General features: G+C 37.8%; 1 protein-coding gene across 3 annotated transcripts in view; it reads right to left on the bottom strand.

Moving 5' to 3' along the window:
* The window catches only part of LOC136259834 (uncharacterized), a 449,685-nt gene that overhangs the window by 92,176 nt on the left and 339,056 nt on the right, over positions 1 to 18,453 (bottom strand). For all 3 annotated transcript variants that reach the window (XM_066053387.1, XM_066053386.1, XM_066053388.1), the window contains one exon: positions 1,214 to 1,300. In XM_066053387.1, coding sequence (XP_065909459.1) covers positions 1,214 to 1,300 — 87 coding nt within the window. The remainder of the gene's footprint in view (positions 1 to 1,213; positions 1,301 to 18,453) is intronic.

An 18,453-nucleotide genomic window follows, 5' to 3' on the forward strand; every position in this document is an offset into this window, starting at 1 on the left:
TGGCTTCGTAGTGGCTGATATGTAGCAAAATAAACAGAAAAAAACATTATCAGGCTATCCACCAGTAAACCACTGATTCTTGCCAAGCCAGGCCCTTCACAAGGCCAGAAACAGCCATTCAAGCTCTCCACACCACTCAGAAAAATGTCTGTTAAAACCAGCCTCAAGTAGTTTTAGTAGTATTGAGGGTTAAAACTAGTAGTACGATAGTGTAGCTATCCACTGGTGGTGTTAGTTTGATTTTGCCTGATGTGAGATTTGGAATGATTTTGTCACAAATAAAGTTTATAATTTCATAGATATACCAATGGAAATGGAAGTTCTATGTTCTAGAACATTCTATGTATGTTCTATTAAAAGTCCTCAAAAATGTGCACTCTATTAAAATGTTACAATAATATTACCAAACATTGAAGTAAAGCTCTATCGATGATTGTTCTAGAACATTCCATGTATGTTCTATTAGAATCCCTTAAATGCACACTTTATTAGAGTATTAGAATAATATTACCAAAGATGAAGTAAACTATGCAATAGATATGGCTGACTTTGAGGGTTAATTTTACTCACATTTCTTTTTATCTATACAGACATACTGATGATCATTGAAGACAGACTTATAAATGTATTGTATTGCATGTTTTGCTTCAATATTTGGCAATATTATTTTAATACTGTAATAGAGTGCACATTTTTAGAACTTCTAATATAACATACATAGAATGTTCTAAAACAATCTAGAACTTCCATTGGTAGAGTTTAATTACTTCAGTATTTGGGTAGTATTATTGTAATACTCTAATAGGGTGTACATTTTTGAGGATTTCTAAAAGTACATACATAAAACATTCATTGGTATAGGCTGGTTTTGAGACCAAAATACAAAAAGAAGTGAAATCTGCACAAAACGGCCAAGCTGTGAAAAAATGGTGTGGCCTTAAAAAGCCTGGGTGGAAAAAGTTGTGAAATCAAAAGTGGCACCCAAGAAATGGCTGCAATGATGTGACATTTTAATAATGGCTGTGTGCATTCTTAAAATTTGTTAACATTGACATTACTGTAGCCATTTCTTGGTCGCCACCTTGATTTCACAACTTTTTTACTCAGGCGTTTTAAGGCCACACCATTTTTTCACAGCTTGGCTGTTTTTGTGTGAATATATACATGTAATAACACAGTAGTACCATATAATTATACAGGTAATAAATAGTACCAGGAGAAATAGTCGGTAAGGGTGTGCTGACTTGGCTCTTTATTGTAGTACTTGTAGTTGGCAGAATTGACAATGACTTCTCATCATCTACACAATATAATATGTTGCATGATAAAACAGTTTATTCATATACAGTGCTCCCTCAATTATCTAACCCCCTTTGGACCAAGAGATGTTCAGATAATCAAAACTTTTGGATAATCAAAGCCCATTCATTTATATACAGAATCCTGTTCAAATACTCTAATAGAACATACATCTTAGACAAAACATTTTAATAGAGCAGCTATTTCTACTCTTTGGATAGCCAAGTGTTTGGATAATAGAGGTTCAGATAATCAAGGAAGCACTGTAGCAAAGTTTCTTTTTCACATCATAATGATTTTATGCAGACTAATGAATGATAGTTCACTGATCAAAATCTTGTTGAATTGATAATACATATTTGTCATATGTAGAGCAAGAATATTATTTATACTACAACTCTAAATGCTCCTTGAAACATGTCATCAGATCTGCAAGCTATATAGATCTATGGAATTGATATTGCACAGTATTGCACGCAAGCATTAGTACAAACCAAGATATTATGAAATCCTGACTGCTGGTTATAGTATTTAATTTTGCATGAAAAAGTCACATCCATCTTATATCATTTTATTAGTCTGATTAAAGAGTCGTATTCTCAGAAAAGTTCCTAGATTAAAGGTCTTTTGTTCTGTCAATGAAGAGTATTTCAAGCTGATTTTTCTATTATCTATATGTACGTAGTCCCTAACTACATAGCACTGTGGATATGCTTCTGGTGTGGATTTGAGCAGTCCACACCCTTAGGTTGCAATAGATATATGACTAATAGTTGCTTAGTTATATATGTATGTACACCACTCTCAAAGCTCTATGATTTCTTACTTTTAAACTCAACTACAGCATTTATTGTATAGGTTTAAACCTACTTGTAAACTAATCTTGTTGCTCCTTGTAACAGTTGTTGTTGATATCCTTTTACAAGCTAATGGTTTCATTCATTGAACACCGTAGTATACGCTGTTCTACAAATTAAGCTGTAAAAGACCTTGTACTAAGGTAGCATCCCTGGCCTTATTGTAGAAAACAGTGTTTATTTGATCCTACTTTAATACAGATACTATATTTTACCAGTTAATAGCCACAACTTGTATAATAACCACCCCCAGATAGTAGCCGCTCCACAGCCTAGAATGATTGTCATAAAAGCCACCCTTGGATAACAGCCACCTTTGGATAAGAGTCGCAGCTTGAATATACTGATGCAAGTGTTGATAAGACGTTTGAAGCAGAAACTGGGCAAAGGAGTTGTGAAATAACATTTTTGAGAGAACTTTAAAATGAACGCCAGTATTGAACAATAATTAAACAAAGTCAGTCACTGGTGAATCCGTATAAACACTGTGACACAAGCTCATAGTAGCTGCTCTTGGATAGTAGCCGTCTTCGCATAGTAGCTGCAGGGTTTTCCTAGCTGAAAGTTATAGTAGCCACTAGCCACGGCTATTAACTGGTCAAATACGGTAAGTATAGTATATCTAAACACAACATTATCAAGAAAGCCAAGAAGCGTACATAACAACACTAAACAGTTATGCAAATATCCACAGAGCATTACTTTGTGTGAAACAGGAAATCATTGGGCAGGGATGATAAGCTTATACAAAAGATGAACATCGCATTTATAGCACAATACATAATTGGATGAAACAAATGATGGTGAAGAGTCATATCAAATTTCAGCCAAGTATCAGTATAGCAGCAATAACATGATAGCTGTAACCATTGAAAACTGTGAATTTTAATTAGTTTAACCATGTACAAGTACTTGGCACTTCATACGTCTGCTCTCAATCCTTAGCTGCCACATAATAAAAGCAAGCTGATTTAGTGCTACTTCTAAAAAGCGGTGCTAGAATGATACTATTCCTTGCTCAGCATTCATTCAACCAACCAAATGCACTTTGTTTTATGCAATTTATTGAATCACAATAAATTGAGGTTAACATGCCTGCTGTGGGTTGTACCTACTTATAGTTATAACCTAAGCATAGTGATGTTAAATTAGTCATCAAGATACACAGCTTCTAAATTAGTTTAACCAGTTTCGGGCCACTTGAGGTGCCGTGCCATCAAAGATTGAATGGTCTAGCTGTACAAAAAACTGAGATGCTGAGAGATGGACTTGGTGGTGATGATTCAAGAACCACATTTCAGGATAAGCGGTATCTCAGTCTGGCTACCGTAAATCCTGTTGTGGTCAAGGGGTAGCTAACATTTCATTTATGAGTTCAATTATGGCCACCACTCTATACAACGTTTGAAATCGACAGTGCAAAGTACACCTGTGTTCTGTGTCTCTTCTGAAGTTCCTCTGATCCCCTCTTAGCTACTCTTTAGGCATTTCCTGTACAACTATTAGCAAAATCTTGAGGTACAAACATAATGACAAAAATAAAAATTAGAATTATAAAATGTTTTTAAATACAGAAATATTTTAAATATTGGGACTCTTGTACACCAGGGGGTAGGACATGAAGTCATGATAATTGCATGATGTATCCACATTGTACATTTTGCCAGTTTAGTTCTAGTAAACCATGAAGTTTAGTGCTGTGTTATTTTCAGCACTGGTGGTACTTCATTAGTGTAGAAATTGTTTTATCTACTAAGCCCTAGAGATATTGCGATGAATTTTGTAATAGCACACTATTTTAAAAAATGTCAATCTTAATAGGCCTTTTCATTTAACTAACCAAAATATGTCATTAGTATTAATTACTTCCTTCACTTTTCCGGAGTGCAATATTGCTAGCCACAACTTGCGGTTTTCATTGACTCCTTTACAAAAATACTTTTTTTTAATAGCTGAAACTTTTTTATACTACCGTATATGCATCCCAAGTTTCTTTAGATGTTAGGTGTGGTCTTCCTCTCTCAGGAAAACTTTGTCTTGTTGCATTTCAACAACCCGACTTCGAGTTACAGAAGTTGTATAAATGGCTGTTCAAGTAATCAATACCTTGATTTAGTGCTGTAGTTAACAAAGCCACTGGTGATAATTCTAGTGCTAACGATAGTTTGCCACAATTCTCACCACTAGCATCCTTTCAAGCCAAGCTAAGGAAGAAAATAGTGGTCTTATAGTGAATGACATACCTGGAGCAATGGCAAAGGTGCCGTTTGACCGGTGTACTGTTCCCAAGCTTTGATGGTAGTTATTGTATAGAGAAACCAGCGTACTAGAGAGGCTAAAGAAAGTAAAAATAGTTGGCAGTGATAGAAATCTATGCACTGCTGGAAATTATCTGACACTAATTAGTGAGATCATCAAGTTGAAGCTATCTTAGCTTTGTTGCCATGTTAGGTGAATGCTAGTCCTGTATCTTTCACTGAAACAGCATGAAAGGAGAGTACTGTATACAGGTAGCCCAGCATGGCTCACTTGATCATCTCACTAATTACTCGTGAATTAGCACTGCAAGTAATAATCCACCACTCGCCAATGCTTACCCATTCATACAAAATTGTTGGCAATATATACGGCAGCTGCACTTGTACAAACACTGCCAATATCAATAGTAATGTATTAGTAATTGAAGACAACATCACACTCCAGAAGCCTCGTCATAGACCAATTATGTCATCACAGTCTAACCACAACATTCCACTGCCTAAACAATAAGGCCAATTTCAGGTACCTGCATGTGTTACTGGTTGCTGTATTCTTACATACAATCAACTTTGGCATCTACAATGATGCAAGTAGCTGGTACATTAGTTTTTTATCATGTAATTATGATTGGAATTCAATTAAATTGTGCAAAATCATATGCATTGTGACATCATGTCCTACCCCCCTGCTTGTACACCATGTTGGATTTTGCATGGGCATTGACCACATTTGGTTGTGGCCAAAGTTCCAGTACAGTAGTGACGAGATCGACCAGAAGGGATGGACTGTACCAGGAAGCAAAGATACATCATCGCTAGTGATTTATTGTAATCAGTGAGCTAGCTCCTTGTGTGGCACATGCTACAAGAGGGGCAATATTTAAGAGTTAAATATATGGCAATTGGTTGCACAATTGCGATAGGACTAATGGCTGTGCTGGGATGACTTATTAGTGTGGCTAAGTGCTTACATGTTTCCTAGTAAGTTTAACATGATTAAGTAGCAATGTAGTGTATTGCTTTCCTGTGCATGTTTGTTGTTTGCCCCCGCATTTAATTGTTATGGTGTTGCTTTTAATTGTTATGGTGTTGCTTAAAATTTATCGTGATGGAGTGTCAGTTAGTAGGCTGCTCATCTTTGGATATAACAACTGATATGGGGAAGATGTGTAGACAGCAGTGCTATAAGGTACTTCTTGATGTCACATGAAGAAGTTTGCTACAAAGAACAGATATCATTGTCCTTAATCATGGAAATGCTGTAATTTTCACAAAATAACTAAATTTTTATAATTGGCTTCCAGGCTTGTCTGTTCACGTTTTGTCATCAGCTTCTGGGCCAAGGTTTATTTTGTCATAAACCTCTTGGCTTGTCTGTCAAGTGTCATCAACTGTTGGGCTTGTCTGTTCGAGTTTAGTCATCAGTCTCTGTTTAATTGTTATAATAAGCTTTTACCATTAGCATGTTTATGCATATATATGTGCAGCTAACATGTGCTTGATTTTGCAAGACTTGATTTTGCTATGTTGTATGTTTATTATGCTATATATGCTATGCATGCTGCTATTGTTGCTCACACCTTAGTTAACATGGCTATTACATGAGTGCAGTTACATGTGTGTTAGAGTCGCATGCTGCTACTGCATAATGGTGCTGTTGTATGATGCACTAAGAGTGATGCTGCATGAATGTTATTGTGTTCAAATAATAATGTGTTATGCCATAATGATTTGTCCGACTGTAATGGCTCCTATACTATTCTGCCTTTTCCCTACTCCTTAGGTTACTCACAATAGGCACTATACTTATGTCTGATACATACATGAACTAGCTAGGTATTGGCTAGGGGTCATGGATGGTGTTATCAGGCATATTTACTGCTGGTAAAACTAAAAACTCGTGAGGGCTTAACACTATGTACATGAATGCCACATGAATACTATTGCTACTACATGAACGTTATTGCTGCTAGTATTGTTACCGCTTGAAGATTATTACTGCTCAATAAATGTAATTACGGCTATATGAATTTTATTGCTGCTACATGAACTATTGCATGAATTTTATTGCTGCCACATGGGTGATATGGCCATTGCATGATCATTATTGCTACTGCTGTTGTGTGATGTGCTGAGAGTGCTGTTGCACATTTGGCTACTGCATGATGCACTGCTGCTGTTACATGATTCTGCTGCATGATGCACTGCTGCTGCAGGCCTGAGGGTGCTGCTGTTGCATGATTTGCTAAAGAGTGCTGCTGCATGATACACTGCTGCTGCTGCTGTTGCTGGCCTGAGGGTGTTTCTGTTGGATGAATTTACTGCTGCATAAAATCATTATGGCTGCTGCATGAATTTATTGCAGCTTCTTGAAATGATATGGTTGCTGCATGAATGCAATTATTGCCACATGTAGGTTATGGCTCCTTCATAAATTTTATTGCCACAGCATGAAACATTATTGCTGCTGCATGAATGTAATCGCTGCTGTGAGCCTGAGAGTACTGCTGTTGCATGACTTACTGAAAGTGTGAAGCACTGCATGATGCACTGTTGCTGCATGATATGCAACTGCATGATATACAAGAGCACTGCTGTATGAATTTTATGGTTGCTGCATGTCTGTTATTACTGCTACCACTGCTATTGAACTGCATCCTTTCTACACGAATTTTACTTCTGTTGTTTCATTGCAAGTGTTGGTGCAAGCTTGTCATCGCTGCCACTGCATGCATGCTCTCACTATAGGCTTGCAAGTTATCACTGTTTCTACAGACAGGCATGTCCTAATAGTTGCTTGCATGTAATACTATGCTTATGTGGCAGCTACACCATTCAGTGACCACCTCACATGTCTAATCCCCATACACTTAGCTCTCTCTTATCAGAGTGTCTGCTTTTAGCCTTGCATGTGATATTTCACCCTTGCATGTCTCATTAAAAGTGCCACTGCATGATTTACTGACAGTACTGCTGCATGATGCACTAAGGGTACTGCTGCATAATTGTAACATTCCTTTATGCACGCAATATACTTTTTAATAATAGCTTTGATACACTGTGACACACACACACACACAAACAGACACATGAAATGTACATAAACACAAGTGTATATTTATACCATGCAAAATCTTGCAATACCATAGTTACAATACAAAAACAAGTTGTTTACCAATTAACATAAACATTTACACAACCATAAATAATTTGTTTACATAAGTGCTAATTGTCGAAATACAACATCGCAGGAGTGCCACAGCAACAACTTCATTGTCAGAACTGATTTATTAAAAGTAAGAATAAATTCTATACAAGCACAATTTATAGGTACAGAAAAGATTGTTCTAGAGATTCCTGGATCTGATATACAACATTATAACTACGTTTATTAATTAATTACACAATAAATAATACAATTACATAATCATTCATTACAACACTCCTCGATTTAGTAATTGTTTAGTTCAGTTCCAATCTTCTTCTTAAATTCACAAACTGAGTTTTCGGTAACTGTTTGGTAAATATATCAGCAAGCATATTTGCTGTTGGACAGTAAGACAAAGTAATTGTTCCAGTCTGTACTGCTTCTGTAATGAAATGATGTTTGATATCAATATGCTTTGTCCTCTTGTGTCCTGCTGAGTTATTAGCCATTGCAATTGCACTCTGATTATCTTCTAGTATCTCGATTTTCTTTGGAGCAGTGTTCAGATCAGCCAAAAGCTGTTTCAACCATATGGTTTCTTGAGTAACAGAACCCAAGGCAATGTATTCTGCTTCAGCAGTAGATAAGGCGACCGTTGCTTGTTTTTGACTTAACCAACTAACAGCTCCTTCTGACATTGTGAACACATTACCAGTTGTTGAGTGCCTGTCATTCAAATCATTTTCCCAATCAGTATCACAGTATCCTAATAGCTTTTCATCAACTGGTTTGTATTGCAACTTCAGATCAATAGTATCTTTGATATACCGGAAGATTCTTTTGACTGCAGTTAGGTGGGCTTGTGTTGGTGCAGCACTAAACTTTGACATTTTTCCAACAGCATGTGCTATATCAGGACGTGTAGCTTTTGCTGCATGTAGCAAGCTGCCTACCATAGATTGATATTGAATTGGATCAACTTTCTTGCTATAGCCATCATCCCTTACTAGTTTAACACTAGGATCTATTGGTGTAGCCACGGTATTTGCTTCTGAGAGCCTGTACTTTTCTAATAATTTTATTAGGTACTGCTTCTGACACAGAGAAATGACTTGCTCAGTAACTTCAAAATTGATGCCTAGGCAATAACGGAGTTGACCCATGTCTTTCATCTTAAAGGTTTCAGACAATCCCTCTTTCATCTGCTCAATTTCAGCTAGGGTTTTTGCAATGAGAATCAAATCGTCAACATATACAGCTATTATCTTCATACCTTTCCTCCACTTTGAATAAAAACACATGAATCTGCTCCACTTTCTTTGAACCCAAGAGATTTCAGGTGATTATAGAGCTTCTCATTCTAGCAGTGCGGAGATTGTTTCAAACCATAAATGGACTTCCTTAGTTTGCACACTAACTCCTCCTTTCCCTTTAGCTCATATCCTGGGGGTTGCCTCATATAGATTTCCTCCTTTAGTTCACCATTTAAGAAGGCGCTAACAACATCCATCTGGTGAATCTGTAACTTATTCTCAGCTGCGAATGCTAGAAGGATACGGATTGAAGATAAATGTGCAACAGGAGAAAACACTTCTCCATAGTCGACTCCATGCCTTTGCGAAAACCCTTGAGCAACAAGTCTGCTTTTGAAACACTTCACATTACCATTACCATCATACTTCACTCGGAATACCCATTTACATCCAATAACATTACACTCTTTGGGTGGCTCAACTAAACTCCAAGTTTGGTTTTCCATCAAGGCACCATACTCAAGATCAGCTGCAGCTTTCCATTCTTTAGTATACTCACTGTTAAGGGCAATTTCGATAGTAGTTGGCTCTTCAATTCATACTGCCTGGTAAGCTACATGTTGACTAGTTACATTAGCAGTGTTAGTATATTCATCAATACCATAATGAACAGGTGGTCTCCTCACCCTTTCAGGTCATCACAGTAGCTCTGGCTGCTCACTTCCTTCTTGTTCACTCTCTTCCTTCTTGGATTCTACTGGAATATCTGTAACTACTTCATCTGCATTCTCCAGCTCAAACTCGCTAGCATTTGTGCTCTTTCCAAAATCATTCTCATTGAAAACCACATCATGACGAATGTAGCACTTCCGCTTTTCTTCATCCCAAACTTTGTAATTGCTAGCAGTCTCAGTGTAGCCAATGAACCTTAACTTCTGAGCCTTCTTATCTATGTAGCTTCTGGCGATCTGAAATATGAACATATACCATGCAGCCAAACACTCTAATATGCTTCAAGTTGGGTTTCTCACCATACCACAACTCACCAATGAAAGGGACTGGCTGGTGTGGAAGTTTCAAGTCCAGCATGCGCTGAAGGTGTCAGGACAATGGGAATTTATAACAGGAACTGCTAATCAGGAGGCTGAAAGTTATGAGAACAAGAAGCAAAAGGCCTTCTACTCAGTAGTACAATGTATTGACCAGAGATTTATGCCAATGGTGATGGGATCTGAGACTCCTAAGGACATGTGGGATGTGCTCTGTCAGCATTTTGAATGAAAGACAGTAAGTAAGAAGGTTTTTACACTGATGCAATTGTATGGTCTGCATATGAAGAGAGGCACACGAATTCAGGAGCACCTCCGTCAGTTGGACAAGCTGTCTGATCATTTGGCAGCTATTGGTGAGGTAGTAAGTGATGTTCATAAGGTAGCTGTATTGCTACAAAGTGTGCAAGATAGTTATTCAACTTTAGTGACAGCACTCTTGGCTCAAGGAGATAATGAACTTACATTAGTGTTTGTTAAGCAAGCGCTACTGGATGAAGAACAAAGGAGAGGGAGAAGTGGTGACACAGCACTGAGAAGTGGTTGTCGGTTTAGCAATAAGAAGTGGAAGTCAGGTCCAAACACATGCTTTAACTGTGGTCAAGCTGGACACTTTGCTCACGATTGTCCAAAATCGAAACATAAAGGATCTCATCATGCCAAGAGGGCTGAAGAACAAGAAGACACTGACACTGACTCTGGAGGTAATGAGATGTTTGTTGCTACAGTTGGACTGAAGGCAGACACACGAAGTGATGATTGGATTATTGACTCTGGTGCCAGTTGACACATGACTTTTGATATCAGTTTGCTGTGCGACTATGAGAAGTTTGAGAGCCCAGAATCAGTAGGGCTTGGTGATGGCTATTCAGTATCAGCTTATGGATCTGGTAAGGTCAAGGTTAACACACGCCAAAACAAAGGTGAGAGAGTTGTTTGTTGGACGACAGATGTGTTGTATGTTCCCAAGCTTGCTAATAATTTGTTTAGTGTTCATGCAGGAACCTCTAAAGGGAACACAGTACTATTTAGAAATAGAGAATGCTGCATCAGGAACAAAAATGGAAGGGTCATTGGTACTGGGCCCATAACCTGTCGAAATACAACACCGCAGGAGCGCCACAGCAACAACTTCACTGTCAGAACTGATTTATTAAAAGTAAGAATAAATTCTGTACAAGCACAATTTATAGGTACAGAAAAAGATTGCTCTAGAAATTCCTGGATCTGATATACAATGTTATAATTATGTTTATTAAGTAATTACACAATAAATAATACAATTACATAATCGTTCATTACAACACTAATAACCTAATTACAAAACTCAACAAAACAGTTCATAGGTAAAGTATTTGTTTACCACACTTCTTCCCCCTAAGGCTGAAAACGCTCTGGAGGTTTTCTAACTCTCTGAGAATGATACAGTTCTATTGAGACAGGGCATTAACTGGAATAGGCTGTATCACAGGGATTGGTGGTACTTCTTCGTGCAATGAAACATCTTCACAATCACTTACACGAGAATAAATGTGATCAGCATGTCTTCTAACAATCTAATTGTCAGACAATTTAATCTTGCAGTTTGGTCCACTATCCTTCTGAATTACAGTGCCTGGTAACCAAGTAGGTTTAGCTGCTCCTCTGTGAAATTCACAAATAAACACTAAGTCACTGATTCCTAACTTGAAAGTCTGTACTGCCGATGGATGATAAGGGGTAATACACACATGCCTGATGTTATTGCATTGTTCAAACACTTGGAACTCACTGCTAGTAAAACATGTTCCATTGTCAGTAACCATCACTTCTGGCAAGCCAAATCTAGCAAAAATCATTCTCAAACATTCGATGGTAGCTTGAGCAGTAGCAGAATTCACTATCTCTACCTCCATCCATTTTGAGTGGGCATCAATCACTATCAAAAACATTTTGCCATTTATTGGGCCAGCATAGTCCAAATGAACGCATTTCCAGGGTTTCTCAGGCCAGTCTGGAGGGGATAGTCTGCTGAGTTGACATTGATTACATTGCTTCACCTCCGATTCAGCATCAATTTTTGGCCACCAGACAAAATTGCAAGCCAGACTCTTCATATTGCAGATACCAGGATGTCCCTAATGAAGTAAGCTCAGTGTCTTTTCCCTTCCTGGTTGAGGGATAACAACACGATATCCCCAAAGCAAGCAGTCATCTTGGATACTAAGCTCCAATGTTCTTGAGTGGAAAGATTGAAGTTCTGGGCTGGGCCAACCATGCTGAACAAACTTGCACACTTTAGCTAAAACTAGGTCATGATCTGTCCAATGTTTGATCTGAGTCACAGTCACTGTTAAAATCTCCAAGCTTTCTAATAACAATACTAGTTCCTCTGGCACGGGTACCTCCTTAGGCTGCACAGGTAAGGAAAGATAGCTAAATATATCTGTGTTTGTATTGTCTTTTCCTGGGACATACTCTATCTTGTAATCATAAGCACTGAGGGTGAGTGCTCAATGCTGCACCCTTGCTGAAGCCATGGCTGGAATACTTTTCTGTTCATCAAACAAATGTTGTAATGGCTTGTGATCAGATTTGATAACAAATTTTCTCCCAAATAAGTATTGGTGGAAATGCTTGACACCAAACACTATAACTAAGGTTTCCTTGTCCATTTGAGAATAGTTCTTTTCTACTGTAGCTAAGGAGCAAGAAGCAAAAGCGATCGGTTGCTCATCTGATTCCAATTGGTTGATAATACAGCTCCTAATCCATATGGAGAAGCATCGCACACCAAAACAAGTAGTTTTGTCTACTAACTGCAACTGTTCACACTGATCTTTGTACTGTACCTCTACTGCATGTGGGTTGTTGTTTGCCTTATTGTTCGTGCTTCGGTGTACATTAGTTGAGACATGTGGTGTATACCTGGAATCTGTGGCTGTCTTTTCAGACTTGCTGCATGTATGTCTCTGGGATTTTGTGTTGTTGGTGGTTGTGTGGCTGTGGCCCAGTGTTTGATTATTGCTGGCTTGCTGCATGGCCACTTCTGTTGGGTCTGGTTGTGGGTTTGCTTAGGCTTTCGCCAGTATTTGAATGAGTAGAGATTTTTGCTACAATCGCAGTCTGCATATAGAACATTAGCTGCTGCATGCAGGTGGCGATGCCTACATGCAGCCGCTTATCCCCATGCTGTGGTCAGGCCGTGTTTTGCATACTCCTTCATACCTATGCCATTTTCAGCATATGCAGTGGCATTTTGCTATACTGAACACATGTCCTGCATCCCCGATGCAAAATTTCTGGCACATGTACTAGCAAGCACTCTCGTGCAGGCCTAGCTTTTTGGTGCCACCCCTTCCTATTTGGATGAATTAGATAATAAATAAAAATAAATAAATGTATAGGCCATGTACTAGCACGAATAGGCTCATTTAGTTGCATGTTCATTTACGCCTGTATCAAGACACATGGTAGTGTGCCGTGCAGCCCAAGAAGCCGGTGCATCACACCGTGAGTATATTTACAGGAAGAAAACACGATTTTCACACATATGTAGCTCTGTGATCCCTTACCCGATTGGAACTAAATTTGTTACAGGAGTGTCAGCCAGGTAAGGGAGTCTACATACCAAATTTGAAGAAAATCGCTCTAGGCCTTTCCAAGATATGAGCAGCCAAAATTTCATTTTAGTTTCTTCATTTTTTTCTTCTTCATATTGCACACTTTGCTGCAAAATCCACCATAAAACACCAATGCGTGCTCCAATTGGGCTGAAATTTGGCACACTTGAAGGGCTCATTAAAGCAAATCTCAGTACCATGTTTGGTAGGAATGTGATGAACATTCACGAAGTTATATCCAACTACTTGCATAAAATAAAATAAAATTTCTGTCACGCCCACAGGGTAAACCACTGAGTTGAAAATTGCTATAGATGGAGTAACTATCATAGGAGTGCCTTTTAGTGGTTTGAAAGGAATCGAGATAAAGACAATGGAGAAATGACACAAAACCCAACCTGTGTCACAATTACGTGATTGAATTTTATGAATAAATAAACTAGGCAGTGGATACTGAACCGAAAGTTGGTTCAATAAGCCAAAAAAACAACACAAAACTCATCCAGGGTTCGAACCCTGGACTACTGGTGCTTTAGGCATGTGAGCTACCACTGTGTTACCACTGCTAGCTACCCACTACCCCTACTTTTCTATCTTACAAATGTTATTCATGTAGTACTCTCAATATGTATGGTAAAAAGAACGTAACCTAAAGGTGAAGAAGAAACCAAGGCTGAACCAAACCCTAATACTAATGCTACTTTTCGCGTCCCCTAAAGTCAAATGCTTGGAGCAACTACTGGATGCATTCCCTAAAGTTGAATGCTCGGGGAAACTACTAGGTGCGAAAATAAAAACCTTTTGGTTCAGTAACCACTTCCAATAAACTATTACTATTCACACCTACCAGGCAAATCGTTTAGAGCAATGAGCTGAAAATGGTATGTAGCTAGAATAATCATCATAGAAAGTCCTTGCAGTAGCAGTACAGAAGAATCGGATTATAAACCACTTAGTTATGATTCAAAAGTGAACTAAGTGTAGCAAAAGTGAGATCGAGATATTCTAATAGAACTGTCACCCTAATAGAGCATTCAGCTGCCTAATAGAACAGTCACCATGCAACTACAAATAAATCGCACTAGCGATTCATACCATTACAAGTCACCCTATAGGGAGATCACCTTGAAACCAATTCACCCTGTAGAGAGTTCAGCTACAAACAAATCACCCTGTAGAGAGTTCAGCTAGAAACAAGTCATGCTGTAGAGAGATGATCAGAGATCAGAGAGAAACAGGTCACCCTGTAAAGCAATCAGCTAGAAGAAGGTACTTTGTGGAGAGTTCAGCTATAAAGAATCCACCCTGTAGAGTTCGGCCACAAACAAGTTACCCTATACAGAGATCAGTTAGAAACAAGTCACCCTGTAGAAAACTCAGCTGTAAAAAAATTACCCTGTAGAGATTTCAGCTACAAACAGATCACCCTGTAGAGAATTCAGCTAGAAACCAGTGACCTGTAGAGAGTTCAGCTACAAAAACAAATCACTCTTTAGAGAGCTGATATCAGCCAGAAAAAGGAACCTGGTAGAGACTAGAAACAAATCACCCTGTAAAGAGTTCAGCTACAAAGAAACCACCCTGTAGAGAGTACAGCTACTGTATAAACAAGTTACCCTGTAGAGAGATTGGCTAGAAAAAAGTCAACTTATAGAGAGATGAGCTAGAAACTAGACACTATGTAGAGAGTGCAGCTACAAGCAAATCACCCTGTAGAGAGTTCGGCTACATTTCAAGTCACCCAGTACAGAGATCAGCTGCAAACAAGTTACCTTGTAGGTAATGCTATTTGATATATTGACAAGCTTATATTCACGATGTGATTCAATATTGAGCATAATTAAATTTGTCAAGCAGTGAGACTAGTAACATTACATAACAGATTATTGCATCATATTATATCATAGAATGTGAAATGGCGCCAGACAACAGCTGGAATTTACCCATAATCGAATTGCCTTTCCTTGTAGGTATATAGCAAGTGCAGGAAACACAACCTACTAGCCAGATTTAATTAGGTGATATTGGTGATTATATTGTCTAAACGACATTATTGTGGCTCTATAATTTACCTCGATACAATATATTGTGCAGTTCAACGCAATATTGACAATATATTGAAATATTTCCCAGCACTACTTGTAGGGAATAATTGGCATGTAACTAGTGTAAAAATAATTTTAAAATTTAAAACATAGGAATAGAGACCACTGAAGAACATAAAGAAACAAGAATCAAACAAGCCATCATGTTAAAACGCAGAGATCTCTATTTGGACTCAATGGATATGGCAGAAACTAAGGAAAAAACAGTAGTTTCTCCATAAATTAGCGGCAGATAAGTACTGAGAATGCTTCTGTATAAATGTTTATTTGAGTCCAAATAGAGATCTCTGTGTGTTTAACATGCTGGCTTGTTTGACTCTTGTTTCTTTACTTTTTTCAGCAATCTTTATTCCCATGTTTTAATTTTTTTAAATTATTTTACACTAGTTTGTTTACTTTTATAAATATGGATACCTAGCATGATAATTGTAGAGGTGCTGGTGGTACTTGATATTACTCAGTATCAATTCAGTCATCATGTGTATAGCTAATACTATCAGTGTTATCAAACACCAATGTATTGTGTCCTTATTATTGAATGTATACTTTGTACTATACAACTTTGATAATTATATTCAACTATATCAAACACCATCCTTACTATTGAATGTATACTTTGTACTACACAGCTTTGATACATCCACCTATAGGCAATATATTGCATGCTGTGGGTAGCAGTAGTATGGCTTCAGTTAGGTGATCACAATGATTCAAGTACCCAGTGGTACACAACAACATTGCTGCTCTTAATATACTGTGGTTAATAAAATGTAGGTAGTGATAAGGTTTCCAAATAAACATGTTAATGTGAATAAATTGGATACTTATCAACACATATTAACATGTTGGTTACTCTTTCAGAGACTAAGTCAGAAGATCAATTGCAAATTTGTTTGGATTAGATGGTTATTTACATGTTTGCTATCTGCTATTATGCCTCCACCCCTGAACTTGGATGCGTGCATGTGTCCAAATGTGTCATTTGTGCCACATGTGTATAGGTGTTTTGTATATTAATTTCTGATATTGCAGGTTTCAGTGTACCATCAAAAATTTTACTTCTAGTGGAGTAATGCAAGCTTGGGTATCTGGGGAAATTTGGAGAAAGTCAATGCTAGTTATGTACTTGTAAAGCTTCATCAAACTATACAAAATATTACTTGTTTGACATAGCAGCTTTCAATGGTTATATGTGTTATGTTTGGCTTGCTATTGATCAAGTACTACGGTTTGATGCAACTTAGAGCTACTTAACACGGTATAGCTAAGCAGCAAACTTTCCATGCCATTCTAGGGGAGGGGATCTAGGGTCATGCCCCTAGGAGATTTTTGAAAATTTGACCCTGAATCTAACAGTGATCTATCACAATAATTAATATTTAGCTATTTGACTGTCGTGTTGGGTGACTGGCCTACAATATTATTATTATTATTTATTTATTTTTAATTAGCAGGACTGTCAAGGCTATAATTTTGTACAATTACAATGAGTTTGCAGTATCTATAGTGATTGCTAGTTTTGGTTTAAATGTTTCTACATGGTCAGTCTCAATAATCTCATCATCCATTCCATCCATTTAGGTACAGTTCTTAATTACTACTGTCTATTGTCTGCATGATTGCTGTATTGGGGTGACTGTTTTATTAGAGTATCTTAATCACTTCACTAAAGTGGGGTACCACCTAGACACTGCTCAAAAGCATAATATGCTATTTTCAAAGCATAATTGGCCCAAATTGAGCTGTGCATAATTCTGTAAACTTGGTTTTAAATATGTATAGTTTCCAATAGTGGATTTTGATATCTTTGTCTTGTCTTGACCCTTGACCCATTGTAGTGTGGCTTTGTGATCTTGACTTTTGATTCAACTTTAACTGAGGTCATAGATTTACGTACAGCAAGAGCCTGTGTGACACCCCTTGGGAGGTGAAAAGTAAAGTGTTGTTGAGGGTTTCATAGATATAATGGACGTTAGTTAAATGTAATTACATGCATGCTACCAGAGCTGGAGTGCAGAGGTCAGGCCATCCATGGACTGCAATGGAGGTCATAGTCACACACACACACACTACATTTTATTGATCTGATGTGATATTTAAATTTTAAACCACCTACTTTCGACTGCATGTGCTAAGATATATCCTGGTAATTTTGTGCTATACAGTGCCAATTAATTCAATTTCATACTAGCTGATTTTACTTTCATGATACAAGAATATTCTGAAAGTTAGTTTAGTTCTTTAGATACAGAAGTAATTTTGATTGTAATTGCTAATGCATGACGTGCATGAAGAATTAGCCCAATGCAATGCCATGCAGATGACTTACTGGACTTTTGAACATAAAAATAATGTAGATGTAATGGCTTAGATTAAGTACTGCAGTGTGATTAGAACAGTGGATATATATATATATATATATATATCAATGGCGGATCCAGGATGGGGCATTTGGGGCAAATGCCCCCCCCCCCCCCCCCCCCTCTCTCTCTCTCCTTGTGGAGGAGCCAGCCCTACTTCTGATTATAAAACAATAAACTTTATATCAGACAAAGACCAGTTGATAAAACTCAGGAATATGCACCACTAGCATTTATTACTAATTTACCTGAAACCAAAGTCCTGTGAAATTGTCGCCCAGCACCTTCGTGTGTACTAAGCGCCTTTAAAAATAATTATCGTATTGCTGTTGTTTAAGACATTCAGAACCTTTTACACAGTTTTAAGACTTCACAACCATCTGCAAGGCTAAAATGACAAAAATCAACTGTGACACACCGCTAAGAGTTGATTATTTGTTACTTCAAAAATGCAGCAACTAACAAGAGAATCTGTGGCTCTCTCCAACCACCTACAACTTTGCCTGTTTGTGCCCTCCCCTT

This window comes from Dysidea avara, chromosome 7, assembly GCF_963678975.1.
Source record: "Dysidea avara chromosome 7, odDysAvar1.4, whole genome shotgun sequence".
NCBI lineage: Eukaryota > Metazoa > Porifera > Demospongiae > Dictyoceratida > Dysideidae > Dysidea > Dysidea avara.